This window comes from Vidua chalybeata, chromosome 8 (genome assembly GCF_026979565.1).
Source record: "Vidua chalybeata isolate OUT-0048 chromosome 8, bVidCha1 merged haplotype, whole genome shotgun sequence".
Lineage (NCBI taxonomy): Eukaryota > Metazoa > Chordata > Aves > Passeriformes > Viduidae > Vidua > Vidua chalybeata.
The window spans coordinates 33,988,542-34,011,801 of record NC_071537.1 but is presented as its reverse complement, the minus strand read 5'-3'; the positions used below and the strand labels follow the sequence as shown (position 1 = coordinate 34,011,801).

Below are 23,260 nucleotides of genomic sequence, written 5' to 3'. Positions count from 1 at the left end.
GTTCCTTCCTAATTCTGCAACTCTCTGAGGAATAGGGCTTTGTGCAGGGCCTGGCCAAGTGCTGAAGAAGCCAGCTCCTCGGTGCAGAAACAAGAGACTCCTGTTGAACAACCAGCTGTAACTTTCAAACTGGTTTGGATCTCTCCAGAGCTTTCAGATACCACCTTCTGATTCCTGGCATGGAAAAGGATGTGTTAGGGGACGCAGGATGGGCGTTCCAGAGAGATAATCAAACATCTGCCAAAGGGTAGGGTTTGTTGGAGTGGTACCTTATTGAATTGGCATGTGCGTCTTCAGACTAAGAGTTGGGAGGTGCTTCTGGTGCCCAGGTGTTTGAGGTAGATTTCACAAACACAGAAGGAGCTGGGGAATTGGTGGGGTAGTGCCCCTGGAGAGCAGGAACTGTGGAAGAAGTTGAGAAAACTCAGCAGCCTGACAGAGAAACTGTTGAAGGCACAAGTTGAAGTTGTGCCAGTGCAAAGGAGCCACAGGAAGAGATCAGCTAAAGAAAATCACAAAGTCCTCTGCAAAGTGAAATTCAAGACAGGAGGAAAGTAAAGCTGAAAGGATTTAAAATGAATGGGTGTGCAAGATGAAAATCTGAGAGCCTAGGGTGAGGTGGGACTGTCAAGGACAGTAAGAAAAGGCTGAAGTTGTTCCTTGTGAGCGAGCAGGAGACCTTCCTCCTCACTGGAACATAAATGCCAGTCACACCCGACAGCGAGAACATCAGCTTCTTATAGAAAAGAGCCTTTGAGGGCTAATGGAGAACAAGTGACATGTCAGAACATAAGGGCAAGGCAGAGGTGGTGACAGGGAGGAACTCGTTCTCCCTCTGTGAGTAAGACCCTGCGGATAAGGTAAATAGACACCGCGTCTTCTGCCTTCACTAAGTCATCTGCCATTGACTCATGAAGTGAGCTGGAGAGGTGGTTGCTGTTTGAATATTGCATTTCAAGAGGCAAAAAGGCCATTGAGGGGGAACAATGAGAGCAACCAGAGGTCCAGAAAACATGGCCTCTGTGGAGAGACTGCAAGAATTAGGTTTTGTTTAGTCTAAAGACAAGAGAAGACTGAAGAACAGGACAGCAGACATCAAATACATGAGGTAACCGCAAAAAGGAGAGAAACAAAAAAATCTCTTCTTTGAATTTGCTGTGCATCAGAGGTCATTGACTGACTTAAACAACAACACTGGAAATTTTGGGTAGTCTCTAAGAAAGATAATAAATATGGCCTTATGAATCAGGGCTTGGGTATTGCCTGGACTGGGTCACTAGGGAGGCATGTGGTGTTGCTATCCCCAGAGGACAGCAACAGGTTAGAGAAATATTTGCCCAAATGGACTAGGTACAGACTTTTTATTCCTTTGGTTGCTTTGAAGATGTTCCCTCTTCAGTTTCGTGTCACTCTCATTTCACAGGAATCCTTTAATCTCTGGTTTGCTCAGGGGAGGCAGAAGGGGAAGAGAAAGGGGGATAGTCAAGAACAGCAGTATTGGGCTGGTGGTTTGCTGGAGCCTGGGGGCTCTTTGGCAGAAGGTGGTGGAGTGGAATCAGCCTGCCACCATAAGGTTTCCATTTACCATCCAGGGGTCTGCACCACTAGTGGAAAACCTTGCGGGGGGGCCTTCGAGTATGAAAACCCACTGGGTGAGCTGACCCTGGGAGTCCTTCCCCGCCCGGATTTCTCTGCTTTCTGTGGTGCTAAGTGCTTCCGCATGGCAGGGACAAATGTGATTGTTTGCTGCTTGGGAAGAGCTTGCTGACCCATGGATGCCTGCCCAAAAGGAGCATTGTGCTGCCCAGCATTGGCCATCCCACCATCTCTTCCCCTGGCGGTGCCAGAGGTGCTCTGTTTGTCCTGGGTACAGCCAGCACTGTGTGGCCCATCTGCTCTTGACCCTTTCCTGCCCTTTGTTTTTCAAGGGGGTCTGCCAAATGTTTGTCAGAATATTTCTGCTTGTCTATTGTTGAGCACTTCAATTTGCCTAACGGGCTGGCTGTGGTTATGCCAAAGGCCTCACTTACCCTTATTAGATTATTTTGGCTCTGGAGGCTGACTGGCTCCTATTGTCCTTATTTTGAAACAAGCAAAGATGTTTGGAGATGCACTTGGGATCTGTGATTAAACTCCACTATCAGACCCCCCTCTTTTATTTTTGAGACTAATGCTTAATCATGTTAATTTTTCTGTGAGGCTTCACCTTGGTGTCTACTTTGATCATAGCAGCATCCTTTGGACTTTTTTTGGTGCTGTGCTTGTGGCCTTCTGCTTGGCTTGGGCTGGTGGTGGTGATGCGCTGGGATGCTCAGGGTGCCTGGGCAGTGACTTTTATCCTCAACAGCTGCTGATATTAACTGCTGACTCTCAGTGATGTCATGGGTTTGATTTTGGGGGCGAGCTTGAATGACTGGCATAACCTGGTGCTTCAGCTTAGCGTTGGTCAGATTTTTTGGCAGTGAAATCCTGATGATCCTTTCACTGTCCAACATTTCTGCAATCCTTTGAAGAACCTCTTGCCGCTCTGCAAGGGTGTAGCCTAGAAGGGAATGTTTTAGGGATGGAGGATCCTGGCCTTTTGCAAGGGCCTTCTGCTCTCTAGAGTGAGTTATCCACGCAGATTGTCTGCCACTGCTGACAAAACCTGAAGCAAAATTAGTGGAGGTTGTGCTTTGGGTAGTCAGTGTTTAAAATTTTTCTTATTATTTTCAATATTTTTTTATCTTTAATTCCACCTGCTAATATTTTATCTTTAATTCCACCAGCTAATAATAATTAATTATGGCAAGGTACATGGCATTTTTTGCCTTTTCTTTTGAAGTTCTCTGAGTTAATGTTCTCTCTGCCTCCACTTGTATAATTTGTCCCCTGATGGAGCTAGGGAAGTTGGCTGTAGAAGAGTATGAGTACTCTGGATCTGTTGTGAGAAAACTGCAGCATGGTCTGTGTTTAAAATAGGCCAAACTCCATGCACCCAGCTGGGGTATGCCTGCTCCGAAATGGGGTCAGTCTGCACTGAATGCCCATGGAGCCATGAATTAGGGGTTCCATGCCACCCTGGGCAGGGTCATGCTCAGGCCGCTGGCATTTCAATCAGCATTTCATAACTAATTGCCTGGCCACAGCTATCTTGTTATCAATTAACATAGCCCTGAATGTCAGGAAGTAACTGTATCTCTCTAACTCCCTAAGGCTGGCTTCTGGGTCTGTGAAATGGCTGGATTTCCTCACAGGGATGGATTACATGTTTACATCTTCCCTGCTGCCAGAGTGTGTTGTGAGGATGACCCAAGTAACCAACAATAATGTCTTCGTGTTTCCTCTTTCTCCTCCTTGTCTTACATATGTTATACAGGAGGGGAAAAAAAGCCCTTGTATGTGAGCTCTTGGAGCAGGCTGGAAGATACATTGCAGACACTGTATTGCCTGAATCCAAGAAATTAGAGGGAAAAAATAAGCAACAGCATTTGGGAACCTTTTGAGAATGGACACTTTTCCAGACTTCAGGAAATGCCCGTAAGTGGATGGGATAATTTCAATGATCCTCTCGGTCCAGAGAGCACTGCCGACTCAAGCTGGAGAATATCTCTGTCATCAGCAGAAGGCCTCTTACCAAACCTGCTCCTCTACGTCCAGCTTTTAACATCTGATAGTCTGGAACTTGAGACTTTCCAGATCAGGATAAATCTGACTGGCTTGCAAAACGAAGCCTCTCCTTTTCTGAGGCCAGCGAGGCTATGGCGTGGAGGGTGGCATTTTATCTCTCTTAGTGGCTGAGAGAAAAGGAGTCATTGCAGCTCTGTTGTGCTCAGTCACTCACTGGTTGAATGGGCCATAGGGAAGATCAAGTGAGCAGAGGGCTCTGTGGCATGGCCTTTCTGTGTGTGCAATAAGGTGGACCTACCCTTAGGTGGCTGCTCATTTGCTCACTTGGGCTACGAAAAGGCAGAGCTTCTTTAAGGAAGTTTTCTGTCTGCATAAAAACCAGTGCAGCTGAGAAGGGACAGTGCAGATGGTGCTAATTTCCAGAGGCCATATGTTTGGAGGGACCTTGGGTACCCCTACAAGAATTCTTTGTTTTCTCAATGTTCCGTTTCAAAGGTACTCTGGAGGTCTCCTCTTTGCAGGAGACCACTGCTTCCTCCCACTCGTCCACTCTTGACACGTTTTCCCCGTCCCCTCCTCCATCCCCTGCTGCTCCACAAGCCTCGCAGCTGGATAAACAGCGCTTGCAGTCACTTACAGCCCTCCAGTGCCTTCCAGCGAGGCGCCGGCACGGAGAGACGGTTCCTGAGCAGCCCGCCGTGGGCGGACGGTCATGCTGCAGCCCGCGTGCCAGCACCGGCATCGCTCCGCTCCCAGCCAGATCAGCTTCAAAACACACAGGATCTGGAGGTGCAAATTACAAGTGTGGGTTCTCTGTCCGTGCGAGGCTGAGGAATTGGGTGATCTGGAAGCTCTGGGTCTGTCTGCTGGCTGGGCTTCGCTGTGGAATGGGCTTGGAAATGTTGACAGTAGCTTTTATCGCTTCTCTGTTGACTCATCCTTTCTCTCTTGACTGTTTATAGGGAAAGGGGATCTAGCTCATCTCCTGTGCAGCACCACCTCTGTCTCACCCCAAAAGAGCCTGCTGTAAGGAGAGGAGGAACCCCCAATAGGTGTGATTTGTGCTTGTGGCTGTCAAGATTGTTGGCTCCTGGTTGTTTTTGGAGCTCTTTGGAGTTCACCACCAAGACCTGGCCCATGTGGGGGCAAGCAGGCCTGGTTCCACGTGGTTGCCCCAAACTGGCTGGGCCTGCAAGAGACATATGACACAGGGACTACAGGCAGTGGTGGTGTGGTGACTCTGTTGCAGTTCAGGTGGCTTCTGTAAAGGGTCCCATGCAGCCTGGTCAACTTATGGATTTGTTCCCTTGGCTTGTAGGGTTGTCAGCATCCCTTCCTGGGCCTCAGCAGCTCTGCCAGAGCTTTGGCCAGGGCCGAACTCACTGCACTGCTGGTGATTGGGGCTGTTGAGAGTAGAGGCTCAAGTATCTCCGTCCTTTTATCCACTCTTTCCTCTAATGTGCATTAATTTACTACTTGTATTAAGGACTGAGCCACTTGAGAACCTCTGCTCCACCTTGTCATTTATCACTGTGACAGAATATGACCAGAGCATTTTGCCGAAGCTTTATTTTGCTTCGTAAAATCCCCTGTGCTTTGCAACAGCTTATCCAGCAGCACCTCCTCCTTTCCTGCTGTCTTTAGGACATCTTTCCTCCTCCTCCTCCTCCTTCTCCTTCTCCTCCTCCAGCCCATGCAAGATGATGTTGCTTTTGGAAATGACTGTGTCTGAGGGCTTTGCTTTCTCCTGGGTCACACGGATGATCCCGGCATTTGAAGCCCAGTCCCTGGATGGTGTCTCCCGATTGACTTATTGCAGCCAAGACTGTGTCCCTGCAGCTCACTGATGAGTGTTTACACAAGACTGTGCAGTCCCCTTCACATAACCATTAATTTTATAGGGGGCACATAGCAGAGATGGGCCTCCACTGTTGCTCCTGCCTTTGATCTGTGTGGGGTGTGTGGCCCAGAGCTGCCGGCATTGCTGATTTACTCTGCTCTGTGGACGGAGCTTCTGGAGCAAACAAGAGCTTATGTTTGCTCTCAGTGGTATGGCAATACCATTACAGGCTGTGCTGCTGGCTGGTTGTGTTTGGGCTGGAAGGGCAGGGATGGCTCAGGCTTTGCATGTCCTTAAGATTTTCTTTTAATATTAGCTCAGCAGTTCGGTTCATGCAGTCCATGAGTGCCCAAGTCCACGCAGACAGTTAGGTGGGTTATTAAGGGTCTGAAGCGTTGCTAATGGAAATAAAGTCCGTGTATTGGCAAGCTGTAAGCATTGACCTTGTGTCAGGGCACTCAGTCTGAAACAAAATCTCTCCAAAACAGTTCTCTCACAGAACTTTATTGTGATCCAAGCCAGACTCAGAAAACTCTCTCTTTTTTTTTTTTTCTTCTTTCTTTTCTCCCAGTATGGCATAAATTAGGATTCTGGCATCAGTCTGACCTTGCCCTCCTAGATGAGCTGTCTGATCAGAAGCCCTTTTGTTGTTTAGGTATACCAAGTAGGACAGTGGCCTCAGCATCAGCACCAGTGGTGGGTGATTGCCAGGCCAACCAAATCTGGATCGCCCCATAGCTCCTGTCCTAAATTTGGAGTTGTTTTGAGTTGTTGAGCCTTCCAGCTGCGAGTGTTTGCTTTAGCTCTGTCAGCCATCATGAAGGTGGTTATTATTCTTTGTATTTTAACCAAAAGTTACTTTCTAGAGCTAACCTCTTCTGATCAACCACAATGAAAGCCATGTCTAACAGTGGCATTTGACAGGGCAGTTTCAGGTCGCCAAACCTGGTATTGAGAGAGTCATGCTAAGTGAGAGATTTCCAATGTGGAAAGCGTTTGTTCATCCAAAGTCTCCAGTTTCTTTTGTGGACTTTCAGCCAGGGGCATTTTCAGGATGACGACGTGTTCCGCAGGTGCTCACCGTGACATCCGCCTCCTGTGCAAGGAGGAGGCTGCTGCCTGTTATCTGTCAGCTCTTCTGTTATACTGCTTAGCCTTTACTTCTTGGCACCCTGTGTGAAGGAAAAAAAAAAAAAAGAAAACAGAATGTCTATAAAGTATGGAAAATGTAGAAACCCCTGACAGTTGTATGGTGTGTCTTGCTTCTCCCACAGAGAGGAAACCACAAAATAGTGAGTCCAGGGGTTTCTTTCCACACACACAATATCTGTCAGGATTTTGAGGAATTTTCTGGGAACTGATGAAAGAAATGTGCTGTTTAAGCCCTGATATATATTGTACAAGCATTCTGTATGAGGGAGATGCAGTGCTCCACACTGGCAGGTTCTAAAAAAGATTTCCAAAACAAAAGAAACTCAAAGAATTTGAGGGAATTTCTTCCGAGGCCAGGTTGGCAGGATCAGGTGCAAAAGAAAAGGGGAAAATTTGCTTGTATTAAAGAGAAAAGGTACCTGATATCTTTAATAGCTGTAGTTTCCTCATTAGCCATTTCACACCTTTGCAAGATTACAGATTCTGGTGGGAAATGGGTAGGAATTTTAGCAGCAAAGGGGCTCTTGCCGCCTCAATTTCAACTTTCTCAGCCCCCAGGTGTGGGCAGGATGTGAAGAGGAGTCACATAAATAACAAGTTTCCCACTCTCATGTGTGCTGGAGGACCAAAACTGGGTTTGACAGTGTCAAGAGCCTGACTTGCATGGCCTTCCCAACACAGGGCTCTGACAGGGCTGTCAGAGACTGTCCTGCGCTCACGGTAGTTATTAGCAGCTGCTAATTGTGGGGATACCTTAATTAACAAGCAGGGAGCTGGTGAAAGTGCATCAGCAAATGGGAGCAGCCTGAGGATTAAGCCCAAAAGATGGTGTAATTTTTTTTTTCTAGCTCTTCTTGTTAGAATTTATTGCATTAAAAAATTAATTATTGTTTATTTTTCTTCTCTCTTCCAGGTCCGCCTGTAAGTACCAAGCCTCTACGGTTTTGGAAGCTGTTGACGTGGAGTCTGCGGGGCATGAACTAGCAGCCTCCTGTCTGTGGTGTCTGGTGTGGTAGCCACCTTTGCAGTCCTGGCAGCCTGGGCTATCCCAAACAGCAAGTACTGCGGGAGCTCAGGACTGGATTGGGGTGGGATTGCTCCTGGCTGCAGCTCGGCAGGGACTGGACATGGCAGATTCCCGTGGTGCAGAGATCTCTGTGTTTGCAGTTGGCCCCACAGCCGCTGGGGGAACCGGCTGTGTGCGCTTCACATGCATGGGATGCCACGTGCTGAATGAGATGTGCTTGCAGAAAAGGGAAAGAGAGATCACAAACACATGGCAGGAGCTGAGCTGCAGGGACTTGTTCCCTGCTACTCACCCAGGCTGGCTGAGCTGCTGGGCCTTCAAGTATAGCTGCGCAACTATCAATTTCAGAGGAAAAATTGTGTTGACAGCTTCCTTTTCAAATGTTAGCTAATGTAAAACCTCAGCGCAGACAATTTAGGCTTCAGGAAAATAGCTAGGTTATTGCAGAAATTTTCTTGCAGCTATTACCAGACCCACAGTGAACCAGAAGCAGCAACGCAAGGACTGAAGCCATGTATCGATAGCTCTCAGGATTATAAAGAAATGCCTCATTGTCTCTAGCACGGTCCTTCCAGAGGAAATGGTTTATATTCGTGTACAATAGAGGGACTATTCAGGGTTGCTGTGAAGGAACATGAGAAGTTAAACATACGGTAGTCATCTTTTGTCTGTTCACGCAAAAATGTCTTAAACAGTTTGCAGATGACGTTCTGAGTAGTAGTTGCTGCACAACCTATTTTCTTTCCCCTTTCATCGGGCTGAAATGCTATAGACTGAACTCCCACAGATATACGAGCACAGACCTATTTAATGACAGCAATCTTCCAAAAAGTTGCACCTTCTAGGCCAAAAGGTCTGAAAGCATTTCACAGCTGGAAGTCCTGATCCACACAAAACTTCAGCGATAGCTTATCCCAGGGGCTTTCAGGACTGGCTGCTGAAGTGGATGTGTTTCAGCATTAGCTGTGGCTTTTTGGGAGGAAAAAGCCTCTGCATCACGCCTCTGCAGGCAGCTCCGACTGGAGTCCTTCCATGGCAGTCCCTGCCATTTCAGCCTAGGCAGCCCATATGTTGCCACTAAAGGGATGAGGTGGGCACAAAATTGGTGGTGATGTTGGCATTTCTACTATTGCTGTGAGAAATTAGAGAGAAATCACTAGATCGACACAGGTGTCTTTTAGAGAGCAGTCAGTGCCTTTGTGGGGTGAGGAGGACGCACACTCCAGGCTTCCTCTGCCGCAAAAAGGGTTAGAAACCTAATATTGTAATGAGAGATTGAAGCCTGGCAGAAGCACATGGGACCACCAGAGAAGTGCTGACATTATATGCTACTGTATCCTGGCTTATTGCGACCCCTGAACCTGTCTCTGCAAGCAGACTTCTAGGACAAGCCGTGAGGAATGCTACAGCCAATGGAAATAACAAGAGGAAGTTGGGCAGACTGAGTGTTCTTAGCCAAAGTAGAATTTGTCTTGGACTAGTAGGACCCTCATCTCATTCAGGACCTCTTGGGTTTCTGATCAGCTGGTGAGTGAGATCAGCTCAGTCACTGTGAGCAAAGGTTCACCTCTGAAAAGCCAAGTGAGTTCTACATGTCACCATAGGAAGTATTCCCCCACCCTTCCCTATTTCTCATGATTGAAATGGAAAAGGTTTTATGAGCAACGACCCAAGCTCCTTCCTGGCTGATTGTCACACACATTGTTCTGGATAGTGACCCCAAAGCAATGACCACCTCACATCTCTCTCCTGTTTTTGTTTCCCAGCGTGCAAAAGAGACAACACACTGTTTGACAGGGCTTAGCTCCCAGTGCAGGTGTTGGCTTGAGTGTGGAGATGGGCAGAAATACTCATTAGAAATGCACTGAACCCTGCTTGCAGTCTAGGACAACAAGAGCCAGGGAAATGGGTGAGCACCACCAGAGCAGCAGAAGGGAACTTCATGTTCCTCTCTTGCCCAACGAACACTTCCACCCTTATTCCTGAAGTCAGTGCAGGCTTTGGTGAAGACAGGGGCAACCCGCAGTCATGTAAGATATTTGATGAGACTGGGACTAAAAGGGGTGAAGGAAGGAAGGAAGTGATGAAATCGTGCAATAGTCCTTTTGCTGTCTGGACCACATCCGAAGCAAATGATCCTCTCATGGACATTTTCTCTCCCATTCTGATCATGCAACATTTCTGTGGCAACTGCAGCAATTCCATACATGAAAAAATAATATTTAGCAGATGGAAACTAAGGAAGAAAGTCAAAGCCCTGTAATTAGCTTGTTCTCCGTGGACTTGCAGATACCTTCAGAGCTTGTGCGGAGAGCTGTGGGTAGAGTCGTGCCAAAAGGAGAGAAAACTTCACAAGCAGGAGATTAGGAAACCGAAGCAATCAGAGCTGATGGTCAAGGAGCTGTGGAGAGTTTTTTTTAACCATTCTGTTTCCTAAAGCCTTCCATGTGATTCCATGTCTTTATCAAGCCCTCCTTTCAGAGTTTGAGGCTGGCTTTTGCTGTTTCAATGTATTTTGTTCCAGGGCCTCACAGAAAGGCCACAGCTCCTGGTAAATACTTCATTATTTCTGTTTCATTCCCTCATTCTTTCTGTCTGACAGTACTTTGATCAAGAGGCCCCCAGCATTCATAAGGTGATAGAAAGTAGATTTGCATAAAAAATGGGACCTGGAATAAAATATTGCAAACACGACATGGCCCATACAGAGTAGGGACCACAGGAGCTTTGTAGGTCCAAACTTAAAGGGTAGCATAATTCTCATGGACCCTCCTGTGTGTGGGAAACACTACTTTTGAAGATGTCTTTGAGGGTCTGGTTGAAGAGGCAAAGTGTTCAGTGTTCTCGCTGGTGGGATTTGCTAGCTGCAGGCCTTTAGAAGGCCTAAGTCACCTTGGGACAAATGCAAAAATCCATAATAACAGTATCTGCATCTGAGTTAGTCATGACTGAGGAAGGAGCGTGGGTTTTGGAATTACAGCAGCATGATTTCCTGGTGATGGTTCCCTGCTCTGCAGGCTGCAGCTCACCTGGAGACTGCACGAGCCATAGCAGGCAGTTTCCCAGTGAAGGAAATGCAAACTGTGCTGCTGACTCTCCCCTGGCTCAGGATAGGGGCTGCTGGTTGCCTGTCAGGCTCTTTTAACTCTGATGTGGGAGCTTCAGGCAGCTTTTCATGACTTTGTAACCAACCTACACGGTATCATCCACCCACAAGTGCTCTTTCCTGGCTCCCTGTCACAGACAACCTTTCCTTATAAACATCTGGCATTTATTTGCTGTCTACTGGGAGCTCCCCCTTTGCTGTAGCTGCACAATCACATTCCAGACACGGTGCCGTCACGTGCCACTCCAGGTACTCGCGGGGGACCTGACACAGCTCAGCCCCGACCTTGGGCTCTTCCTGCTCGGGCACCAGCCATAGCAGAGGCAGAAGAAGCAAATTCAGCATTTACCTCAAAAACCACGAGGGAAATCAGCCTGGGCTCAGCTCTGGAGGAAAGCAGCATTTAAGGGACTAAAAGCAGAGGAAAGCTCAGTATTATGTTTTCCAGCAGCCACAAAGTAATCCCAGGGCCAGATGCCGACACCAGGAGCTCCGCTCACTGCTGGCACACAGAGATAGGCAAATATTAGCAGAACTCAGAACCTACCTAAAACCCTAGAAGACAGCAGTTTCCCGTAACATATCCTCAACAAAACTTAAAATCAAGCAGCTATTCAGGGTTTCATCCATCTGAAAGGGGTGCTTTTGCAAAGTGTACCTGGCTCTTCAATTTATCACAACATATGCTGCATTGGAAAGGAGTGCCCCCCATACCAAACAGCCCCCCCAGCTCTGCAGAGGGACGTGGCTGAGCTTCCACCAGGGAATGGTTTCATCTCAAGCAATAGTGTTTGAGTTTGGGATACACAGCCTTTGTGTACACCCAGAAGGACAAACAGAGCTAAGTGCCTTCCCCTTCCAGAGATTTCAGATTATGTTCACACAGGCTAGGATTGAACGTGTGGGGAGGGATAAAGAGGTGGCACCAATGAGGCTGGTGTCTCCAGCTGCAGAAACCAGAAAACCAGGTTTATGTCTACAGACACAGTCAGCCAGGGGCAGGAGCATTCTGTTTTACATAAGGAAACCCCAAGCATCACTGGAAACAGAACTGAGGGATTATTATCACGTCATTTTTGCAAAATATAGAGCAAAAGCTACATGACTGCTGAAACCATAATCATCAAGATCCTTTAGCAATGAGCTGCTGTCTTCCAGATCTGCACAGCCTTCAGTTTTGGTGACCAGGAATGCAGAGGGGGTAATTTGGGGTTGTTTTTTTTTTTTTTTTTTTTTTGTAATTGCATAGTACAATTTAGCTGTAAGAGTCAGCCAACTGCCCTGTAGGTAAGTGGGTGAAGAAAATTGTCACTGGTCCTATGTTCATGTGTTTACAAGGCTCTGTCCAGTGTCACCTGACCCAAAGTCATTCCCAAAACCACTGTTAGGATCACTCACATGCTGACAATGCACTGGGAAGTATCTCAAAGGGGTAGAGGACACTGAATACAGCTGCTCATATGTCTTCTTCCAGACGTGCTTTTTCCTGTGTCAGCTTGTGTTCTCACATTTTTCTCTTGCTTGTGGACAGGACAGCATTTTTAAGTCTAAGAGAATTGTGTTTTAAAGTGATAACTCTATAAATAAATAGCTAACACCCAGATGACTTTGGTCAAGAAAGAGAAAAATGTGACAGTTGGCCACTGCAGGAAGCCAGTTCCCAGGACCTGGATTTTATGAAGTGTTGGAAATAGGGATAGTACTTTGACTGGAGACTCCTGTCCTCCTTTTGCTGCCTAAATTGCTGTATGTAATTTCTGTTGTGAGATGTGTGGGTTTGTTATATGTGGAAATGAACTGGTGGCTCACACATTCTAAAGACAGGTTCGGGCACACGCAAACACCTCTTACTCTTTGACTTTCTCTCTCTCTCCCTCTCAAAATCCCTGGACACTTGCACCACAGTGTGAAGCTGCTGCTGTGGCTTAGTTCAGTTGTGCTGTTTTATAACCTTGCTTTTGGCCAGTTACCAATTCTCTCTGATTTTTGCCTTAATTGCCAGGGGGACAAAGGTTCGATGGGAATCCCTGGGCGGCCGGTAAGTCAAACCCTCTTTTGTGTGCCTTAGCGTTCCCATTCTCTTCCAACCCCCAGGATTTGGGGGTGGAGACGGGTGGCTTTCAGGATAATCCTTGTCAATTCGAGCAAAACTACTCTCCCTGAGCCCCACACCTGCAGGGCTCCCCTGGTCTCAGCAGGGTGACCAGCCCTGCAAGCCACGTACATGCTGGGGAGGTGTTTCCATTTCACCTGCTGTACTATCCAGGCCCTCCTCTGGTTCAGCATCCCCCTGTTTGGGTGTCTCCCGCTGCCACCTCGTGCGCCAGCTGGGCTTGCTAACCCTGGGTTTCCTAACCTGCACCCCTGCTTGCCACTGGCAGCTGCCCCTTCCAAATAACTCTGCAACAGGGGCCATCCCCTGCCTGGCTGAGTGCTGTATTTTGGAGCTGCTCCTTGCTCGGGCATCCCATGGTGAGGATGGGGAAGAGGACCGGGGCAGGAGCTGAGGCCGCCCTGCTCATGCCAGCCCCATGGCCAGGGTGGTGGGGTGGGAGAGCGTGCCTTTGCCGCTGACGCCTGTGTTTGTCTCTCTCTCCTTTCTCTCTCTCTTCCCTGCCCCCTCTTGCATGTGGCTGTGACGGCTGCCACTGACCCAGGGACTAAAAGGGCAATCTGGAGAGAAGGTGAGTCAGCTCCCTGTAGCACCCCCAAACTGTCCTCTTCTAGGGTCAGCCCAAGCTCCCCTGTCACAGTCGTGGCCACTGCAGCCAGCTTTGGGCTTCCACACCCGTGGGCTGCCCCATCTTCCGTGTCAGTGCAAGTATATTTCCCAAATTCCTTCCAGGCCAGTCAGCCTCCAAAGATGCTGTGTTTCTTGTTTATGACAATTTACTAACAGCGTAAGAGCCAGTGGGCACATGCAGGGCTTCCTTCAAGACTTCCTGGATTTTAACCACTGACTTTCTCCCCCTCTGGCAGCTCTGCTTGCCCCAGCCAACCTGCAGCTCCCCTCTGCCTCCCAGGTTAGCCTGATCCCTGGTGCAGGTGGGAGCGAGGAATAAAAGTAGCATGGCATGCTCCTATTTCTGACACGGTGGGACTCTTCCTCCTGAGGAAAGCTGATGGTCTGTGGGACACCATCTCACAGCCTGTTTGCTGTGCAGTGAGTTAAGATTTGTACCCGCAAAGAAGTGCTGGTTTACAAAGCGATCCTACTGCTGGCCCCTGTTTTAAATTTTTTGGCATTTCAGTGTTAGTATATTTTCCCCAGAGCTGTGAGTACCTCCCACCTGTGAGAGCAGGGAAATGGAGGTGTTTGGGATTCATGAATAATTGAATTACAACGTGTAGAAATTAAGAAAGGTATGGATATTTACCTGACAAGGAAGGTCATCTCTGCAGTACCATACCAGACCCGTTTGCTCCTCTTCATAATAGAGAGAAAAACACCACACAGAAGGGGAAGGCAGGATAGAGATTTTTCATCCTTGTGTTCACTGTTTGCTCATTGGAGCCAACCAACATCCAACAGACCAAAATTTCCCACCCAAAGCCATTTTGCTTTTTTCTCTGCATATCCTTGCATTTGTTTCTGGCCAAAGTTTTCATGAAGGGACAGCAGATAGATACAAACAAACAATGGAAAAAAATCACTCCTAATTGCTCCTGCTGCCCCAAAGGCCTCCCTGAGAGCCCTAAATCTTTGGCAGTCCATAGCTTTGTTTTGCAAAGTGCTTTGCTTTCTTGCAGGCTGCTTGGTTTATGGGATGCTCTGTCCCAAAGCTCCTCAGCCCTGGGCACCTCTGGAGCTGCCGCTCAGGAATACACCATGTTTCCAAAGAGAGTGACATGTTCTGCCCATCACACGCTGTGGGTGGCTAGGAATTGGAGAGGCAGCTGTTTCCTTTTCCAGCAAGCACTTTGCTTTGTTTTCATCCACATCTCAACTGAGTTTGAGAAGTACGCAAGCGAGGCATTTCTGGAGGCAGCCAAATAAGCTGCCTGCAGCTCCCATTTCCCTGGAGCCCAGCACATCCCTCTTTTTCTTTCTTCTGCGGGACACAACCCTCCTGGAACTCACAGGAAGGAAACAGAAAGGGTTTCAGGCCATCTTTCACACTTGCAATGGGGCAGAACCTCTGTTTTGCCAGAAAGTATTTTATGTGTTTATACTTCTCCTTGCTGTGCAGTTTCCATTTTCTGGCACATCCGAGCAGCTCTCAAGGACATCTTTTCTCCCAAAGTGTCAGGCAGGAGCTGGGGGAGGCAGAACAGCAGCTGCCCCATAAGCCCTGAAGATCTCACACCTAAGGCACCCTCATATACTCACAGTCTTGACAGGAATATAGTTGTCTTTGTGTTTTCCTCTCCTATTCTCACCCCTTTTCCTCTGCTTTGTCTCTCTGCAGGGTGCTCCAGGAGAAGCTGGCATGTCCATCATCGGGCCCCGCGGTCCACCCGTAAGTGGCTTTTCTCTCTATTTTTGTCTGATGCAGGATGTGGGCAAGTTACTGGGGAAGGCTTAGGAGGGACATTGAGACTCAGCATCAGCTGGAAAGAGCAAAAACCCTGTATAATGTGGTTCCCATGCTGAGCTAGCCTTGGTTTTATACTGCTATTATATACTATATATAATGAAATTATAGCTCATATTCCAGAACAAATGAGGAAGCCTTCCCTTGGCAAGGAAACCAAAGTCCTGCATTTAAAAGGAAGAAGCATATTTCCTTTGTGCAACAGGGCTGCTATCACTTTCGGAGAAAATTTGCCCTTTGCCTAGCTAATTTCAGCCTTCGGTTTAATCAGCAAGGGAACAAGCCCCCTGATTTTACTGATGGGCAGGATCAGAGCTAAGCCAGTGACTGGGGAGCTCATAAAGACAAAGGGTAGTTCAGAGGTCTTTGTCGTGTACCAAAATCTTGGAAGCTCTTTGTCAGCATGGTTACCACTTATCTGTCTGTAAAAAGGCAGGATTTTGCACCCTCTTCCAGTAAAAGTGTCTCTACAAGGTGCAACGAGGCACCCAGACAAAACTTTTTGCAAGGACTGGGTCATAAAAAAAGACCAAGATGAAGGGTTGGAGTGTTTACGTGCCCTAAATGCTGGATGCTTCTTGCACTGTGGTTCAGCCATCAAGCCTCTGCTTTTGTGCGAGTGCAGCCTGACCTCTCCACTCCATCCCTGCACAGCCTCCACCGGAGATTTCCATGAAAAAAGACCTGGAGATTCAATTCTCTCCCTCCCAGTGGGCACTTCCGATTTTGATTAACCTGTGAAGAGCACCGTCCTTGACCTGCAGAGAGGATGGGCTGCTGGCAACCTTTGTTTCACAGCCGAGGTCAAGTGAGAGAGACCCAGGCAGTGCGAACACTTGGCTACATCTGGCTTTCCAATTAACTTCCCAAAAGCCCCATGACAAGTGTTTCTAATAAAAAACAGCTTTGCTGGTCCCCAGGCCCACCTGCCGGGGATGCTGGAGTTTGAGAAGCGACAGAACCAAAGCCCAGGACCCAAATGGGTCTCCCCAAGTGCTTTATGCCTAGCAGATGGTCCCGGGCCACGTGTCCAGGCGAGGAAGAGGGGCTGGCAAGTCTCTCAAGCTAAGGTCTGAGCAAGACCACCCTGCTCCACAAACAGCAGATTTTGGAGGGTAAGTGCCCCGTTGTTTTTGCTGTTTCTCACAAGCTCTGGCTCTCAGCCTTCTGAACAGTGTAATTATAGTAATCAGAGAGAAAAGCCATCAGGTCCTGCAAAGGAGACAGTTTTCTTGAAGGACCTGCGCCTGGTCTGCAGGACAGTTTTGTCTGCTTTGGTGCTGCTGCCTTTGCTGCTGTTTGGGAAAGTGCAGAGCACGTTGCATCTTTAAAGCAGCAGAAAAATTAGGTGGCAAATGGTATCTAAAATGGGGTTTTGCCTACACCAGTCAAAACCCTGAGGTGCCAGGGCCGGCCCAAGTCCACACTTTCCCCCTGCCAAGCCTACTGTGAAGATGATCCAGTTTCCTGGGGAGCTGGTGATAGGTCAAAAGGATGGCTGAGCACTGAAGACAAACACGGAAACCCTGGCCAAGGGGCCACTCGGAAAGATGTGGGATGACAAATAGTTTCCAGATTTTTGTTTGGAGGTTAAAGTTTTTGCCTGAGCTCAGAGCTGCTTAACTCCTGGCCAGAGAGGGACAGTGCACCGATAGTGGCAGAAACAGACGGTCTCCATGATTTGGCAGCTCCCAGGATTACATACTTCATACAATCAACATTTTTAAAAGGAGACAAGGAAAACCAGCCACCCAACAAAAACAGTCTCTTGGAATTGCTCGCTGCTGAACTGTTGTCTTGGCGTGATACCGTGCAAATCATTCTGCTGTCCTCCAAGGAGAAAGAAGCAGCAGTCTGTAGTCTACAGAGGAAGCCAAATTGCACTATTTCCAGGTTTTCTCCCTAATTCTTTTTTTAGCACTTTTTGTCAGGGAGGTGTCCAGCAGGGAACCAGAATTCTGGCTAGGCTCTTCTTGCTTCTTGCCTTTTCAGAAGCCAGCAGTGGACAGATCCTTTAATTTATAGCCTATCTTCCCTCCTGGTCACTGGCCAACAGGGCCAGGTGGTTTTGTGTGTATCTTTCAAAGCAAAGCTGACCAAGTTCAACTTTGCAGAACTAAAGAAATAGTGCAAATGTAATTAGGTCCTGCTAGCATTGCGTGGAAAAACAGAGCTCTTCAGTGTGAAGTGAGGGATTCTGTGGCAGGGGCATCCCTCACACCCTGCAAGGAGGCTGTTTGGATCCATCCTGTGCAGGGGTAAGCCCTTACTGAGTCTCTCTGCAGACAGAGGGTGGCTGGAGATGTTACCTGAAGGTTTTCCCTATCAGTGCAACTCTGAGGTCTCCCAAAGGATTGTTTTTGCTTCACTGTGGCAAACCTCAACCTCTCAGCCCAGGAGCCCCATCTCCTCCTTGCCCTTCCCTCAGCACCACAAGGGATCACTCTAGTTAAGGCAGAGATGCACCCTGTTTATGCCCAGCTCTATCCTAGGAAACCCCTGTGGGGCTTCAGCAATCCAGTCATGGCAGCTCAAATTGCTGAAGAAGGCATTTTTTTCCCCAAAATGAGAGAACGCATAAGGAAGCTGGGCATTTTGGCATCATAGCACAGCTTTCAGGGTAGGCAAGATGCCACAGAGGTCAGCTGATGAGCGTGGCACAGGATTTACCTCATCCGGCTGTTTCTATCTACATGAGAGTGCTTCAAGATCTGCTGAAGTCTGGGCCAGATGGACCATATGCTTCCTTCCTTTTTTTTCTTGGAAAACAGATTGAAAAATCCTTAAATGAAGTGGTATCTTTCCTGGATACCAACAAAACTATGGTAACTGTGACCTTGTCACAGGCCCCAAAAATTGAAGAACTACAAAAAATTAACAGCCAGGACATTTTCTCTTTTTTTGGTGTTCTTAAGCAGGGGATGAAGAAGCTGCCAAACACATCCCAAGCCAGTGTTTGCTGTACCTGATCCCAAACTGGTAGCCATAGCTAGCTAGCCAGGAAGGGGCAGGGGGAAAAGTTGTGGTGCTTATGTTCCTCTCATCACACAGCCTAACTCTCCTTCTTGTCTTAGCTCTCAGAGGACACAAATAAAAATTAAAAAAAAAAAAAAAAAAGCAGAAGAGGAAAAAATATCATCTCCAGAATTATTTCTGAGGAAAATGAATGAACTGGAATATAAGATGAAGGGAGGAGGAGGAGAGGGATGGTTGTATTTAGACACCAGTGACCTGCAAGGCTTGTCTTGCACAGAACAGCACCCTGCATTAAACATCTCAGGTTTATGGCAGCAAGAACTGCCATAAAATGAGCTCAGCCTCTGGAATATACTCCAAAAGCCTAACATATGGGCTAGGGACACCCATTTAATTAATGTAGAAACTTCAAGGAAACTGCTTGCAATCCAAACTGGAGCTGCTCCAGCATTTTCTTGGCCCTGTACAAATTGGAGTGGGGATGAGAGATTTCCCCTCCTTCCCAAGACACTTTCCCCTTGGAGGGGAATTGGGTATCTCTTCGGATAGTTGTAGGATAATTGGTCAGAGGCTGGAGGAAAGGCTCTGTAGAGAGGACTTAGGATCCATCAAAATTCATTTCACTTCCTCTAAACTGCTGTCTCTGTTCCATCCTTCCCAGGGACAGCCTGGAACAAGAGGTTTTCCTGGATTCCCGGTAAGTGTAACTCTTAATTTATGAAGTACGGATGTGTGATACTACTAGGAAGCCTCATAAGTGCTTGCTGTATCTCACCATTTCTTCCTGAAACCAATGACCTGATCTGATATCACTGGAAAAAGCAATTTTTTTCTTCATTTGTTTTTCTACTACTTTTGTTTTTCTTTTAAATGATACTTAGGGAGAAAAAAAAAAACAACCTACCAAACCGCACAACTCTGAAAGAAAACTAATTAAATAAAAAGCCCCAAGTGTTAAAATAATAGTTAAAATAATAGTTAAAGCCAGATCTGTTTGGTAAAAGAAAACCATCCTGAGAAATACCCCTATCCCAAACAAAGAAAACAACCCCCAGCTAGGGGAAATTCCAACTTTAATTGAGCTTTTAGGTGATATTCCAATAGCAGCAAGTGTCTGGGATCCAAAAAAGGCCTGGCCTGTTGAGGGTCAGTTGGGGACTGTGCTAGGCTACCCTGGTCATGCCAAAGGGAAAGGACATGAGGGGGAATTCTTCTCCAGCACAGTTGCAAGGGAACAGAGATAATGCCCAGGAGAGGACAAAGCAAATTTCATTTCAATCCTACAGTTGCTGGCAGCACTCTCTGAAGCGCTGAGGCTGCTGAAGAGCTCCATCCGTTGCTATTTATTCATGTGCATTTATCCTGGACAGCTAGGAAGCCTGAGGCAAACACAAACACCCCCCACATCCCTGCTCCCGCCAGGCAGCTCAGCTGCTGCTCCAGGACACTGGATGAGCCAGAGCAGGTCTGCAGGGGGGACTCTCATGCCTGGAAAATGGGAGGAATTGGCAGCCTCCCCCTGTCTGACCGGGCTCCACGGCTCTGCCCGTTGTGACAAGGGGGGCTGTGAGCTGCCCCTGGGCTGAGGAGAAGCAGATCTCTCCAAGCCCTTGTGGTCTTTGGCTTTTGGAGGAGCAGAAAACAAATCGGCCCAGCTCATGAGAAACTGCTGGGTGGGACAGCCCTGTGGAGCCTGTTTCTCATCAAACAGTACCTTCAGCATGTGTTGCGCTGTATGTCACCTCTTCCCTGAGACACTTTTATTATTCCATCATTTGCAAAAATTCCTCTTCCCCCAAAGGTGGGTGCCTTTTTAAATCAAAGTCTTGAGAAAACTACTGATATTCAACTAGTTTACTGAATGCTGTAAAATTTTTAATTCTGAGGTTTTTTTTTTTGCAAATTGCCTTTGAATCCATCCTTGCTTCTACTCCTGTGTCCAGCACTGCTGCTGAAATGTGCTGACAGCGAGCAAATCCCTGCTGAAGCAGTTTGAATTCTGGGCTGGTACTCAGTGGACCAGGGACCTACCAGGACTGGACAGGAGGGCAAGGAGTCACCTCATGTCACCCCAGCCCACACAGTCTTGTGGCACATAGTTCTTCCTGGGCAGATGGACAGACACCCCGGGGAAAGCATTTCTCATCATTTTTCCTCTTTTATTTTCAGGGCCCTATTGGCTTGGACGGCAAACCGGTAAGCAAAGAACTTCTCTACAGGCTTCTGCCCTGCCTCCTGCTAGGTCCCACTGTGCTGCAGCCTGTGTGTTACACCGTGTGTTTAAAGGGGATTCTTTTGCAATGTCATGCACATGCATGGATTAAAAGAAAATTAGGAGATTGGCAGGCAGGAGGAGATGCAGGAGTCAGGAGATTAAGAAAAGCAGAGTATGGCCTATTCCTTTCTAGGTAAATCTGTAAAATAGTTCACAAGTGCAGCAGCTTGGCTGCTGCAGAGAAAGCCTTAGCAAGCACTCCCACCCAGAATCAGACAGGCAGAGCAGATCCCTGAGGTATCAGCCCTCTGCCTTAGCCAACAGCTTCCTTCTCTTTGCAGCCGTGCTGAAAAGAGCTGCAGTAGAGGAGGGAAGGATCCTAAAGACCTCTGTGAGACCTCCATGCTGTCCTTAGAGATTTGCAGTAGAAACCCAAGTTCTTCCCATCCTTCAGAGCTGGGCACAAACAAGCTACTTCTCCATGAAGCCAGTGGACATGCAATCCATAGCTCCACGCAGCAGCCATGCAGCCAGGTTCCCCACACACTCCTCCAGTGCTGTAATGGAGAAGGAGCTGGTTGGTAGCCCATACCTCTGGCTTCTAATTTCCTGCAGCAGGACCCTCTTTTTGCCATGAGGAACTTCACCCCCAGGAGAGATGTGATAGCACCTTTCTTGTACTGCTCTGGCGACACACACTTCACTCAGCAGAAGCTGTTAAATCAACATCATCTACAGTCTGCAGTGGCCAAAGCTGACGTGTGTTTCCTTTCCTTTGCAGGGGCATCCTGGACAGAAGGGGGAGATGGTAAAAATACATATCTCTGTCTGCGGGTGATGGGTTGGTTTGCAGTGATGTTGTGCCTCAGCTGGAAACAAGCTCACGGGCAGGGTAGCAATCCTACCTCAGCTGATGCACTAGCTGCATCCCTAATTCTGTAACTTCATAATAGCAGTGCTGGGATGCATGTCTGTAATTTTTGCATTATGGCTTGCACATTCATCATGCCACAACAGCAACTCTCTAGTTACTCATGGGATGTGTTTTCCTTGCACTTAGCAATTATGTTCTTTAAATATATTTTGGGAGCTGACATTTTTTGTGGTTGGCCTCATAGGACAAGTAAAAGTTGATGGAAAGATTTCTGAAAACCCATCTGGCAGCTTTCAACTTATCTAACAATAACCAAAAAAAGCATATTTTTTGTATTAAATGTGGTTCCCCCCCACCCCCCCCCACCCTCTTGAAGCTCTGTTTCATATGTGCATCATACTAAAACGCTTTTGGTTGAAAATGATAAACTTAGACTGCACTTTATGGAAGCCCAAATGGTGTCTTGTTCCTCTTGACATCTCTGATGATGAAATCCCAAATATGAGTATGTCAAGAGAGAGGCTCTGTAGTCACCTTCGCTCACTGAGGTGTTGAATGTTTTCTTCTGCTAATTCTGTAATTCTGTTTTTTGAGCCCGAGTGTCAGTATAGCCCTCTGGCAAGCACATGTTGAAGATCCCCTCCCCACTCCCCTGTTGCACAATCCCAGCTCAGGCTTCAGTCCTGGCTGCTTCTGGTTCCATCCCAGAGCGTCGGCCGAGGAGACGCGCTGTCAGCTGAGGTCCTGGGAACAATAAGGGTGTGTTTTCCTGATGATTTTTTCCCTCTCCTTTTTATATTTCCCCCCCGTGGTGCAGCCAGAGCATGTGTGCGTTTTTCACTCCTCCAGAGTAACAAAGGGAACCTGGATCTCTCTTGGGAATTTTCTTCACAATTGTTTTTAACAGCTCAGTTTTTCATCTACTCCATACCTTGTCTTTTTGTCACTGTAAATGGAAAATCATCCCATGTTCAATTCTGTGTTTCTTTAAAGGGTGCTGCAGGTCCCAGGGGACAACCTGTAAGTATTTCATCCCTATCCCATCTCTCACCCTAATCCCTTTCCCCTTGCATTCACTGAATTCCTTCATTTACTGAGGCCTTTTTGGTCACTTTTCTCTTATAGGGACCCCCAGGACAAAAAGGAGAGAAGGTAATCTCAATGGGGGCCTTGTTAAAAGTTAAAATAGAGGAAGGGAATTGGTGGATTTGGTGCTGGTTGATCTGACTGTGAGTGAGGAGTACCAAGAGCAGAGGGCTCAGGGGATGGGGACAGGAGGCAGGGTGCTTATCAGGTGCAAATTGGCATAGCTGCACTGAGTTTGATACAGTCACAATGATTTACACCGTCTGGATCTGACCCTGCGCGCCTATTTTGGTCACCTCTGTTTGTGGTTTAAACCCTTTCCTTTTTAATCCCCGTCTTTCACAGGGTCAGTGTGCAGAGTACCCGCACAGGGTAAGTCATTAGTGTTATTATCCTCCGTCCCGTGCCTTCCTGCATGCTAATCCTCCTTCGTCTGAATGGCTTTTTGTTGGAAGTAGAGATCGTTCCATTAACAGGATGCGTCATCTGGGCCCCCGGGGCAGCGCTTGGCTGATTGATGTGTTTCGCAGAAAAGCAGCAGATAAGGTTTTCCAGGAGGGATGTTGGTTCTCCGGTCTGTCTGTTCCTGCCCACCAGAGCTGACCCCTAGATAGCTGCTGTCAATTCTGCTTCCTGGAGACCCTCCTGTGCTTTGTGCTGGAGAGGGGAAGGTCCTCAGCCCAAAATCCAGTGAAACCTGGGGTTCTGGAGGAGTAGAGGTCACCCACTCATGCCTTGAGCTGCTGCACTGGCTCCGTGCTGCTTCCACAGCCTCTGCTCTGGTTGGGTGGCCTGGAGCAGTGTGGGGTTTGAAGACCTGGGGAAAACTCTATCATCATT

The 23,260-nt window shown here is 47.7% G+C and overlaps 1 protein-coding gene across 11 annotated transcripts in view; it reads left to right on the top strand.

Moving 5' to 3' along the window:
• Positions 1 to 7,518: 7,518 nt before the first annotated feature.
• The window catches only part of COL13A1 (collagen type XIII alpha 1 chain), a 57,663-nt gene continuing 41,921 nt past the window's right edge, over positions 7,519 to 23,260 (top strand). For 10 of the 11 annotated variants that reach the window (XM_053948877.1, XM_053948876.1, XM_053948875.1 and 7 more), the window contains exons 1-10: positions 7,519 to 7,522; positions 12,737 to 12,772; positions 13,392 to 13,418; positions 15,144 to 15,194; positions 18,907 to 18,942; positions 20,415 to 20,441; positions 21,242 to 21,268; positions 22,328 to 22,354; positions 22,460 to 22,486; positions 22,766 to 22,792. In XM_053948877.1, coding sequence (XP_053804852.1) covers positions 12,752 to 12,772; positions 13,392 to 13,418; positions 15,144 to 15,194; positions 18,907 to 18,942; positions 20,415 to 20,441; positions 21,242 to 21,268; positions 22,328 to 22,354; positions 22,460 to 22,486; positions 22,766 to 22,792 — 270 coding nt within the window. In that variant the 5' untranslated portion in view covers positions 7,519 to 7,522; positions 12,737 to 12,751. The remainder of the gene's footprint in view (positions 7,523 to 12,736; positions 12,773 to 13,391; positions 13,419 to 15,143; positions 15,195 to 18,906; positions 18,943 to 20,414; positions 20,442 to 21,241; positions 21,269 to 22,327; positions 22,355 to 22,459; positions 22,487 to 22,765; positions 22,793 to 23,260) is intronic. The other variant, XM_053948869.1, reaches the window with a different exon arrangement.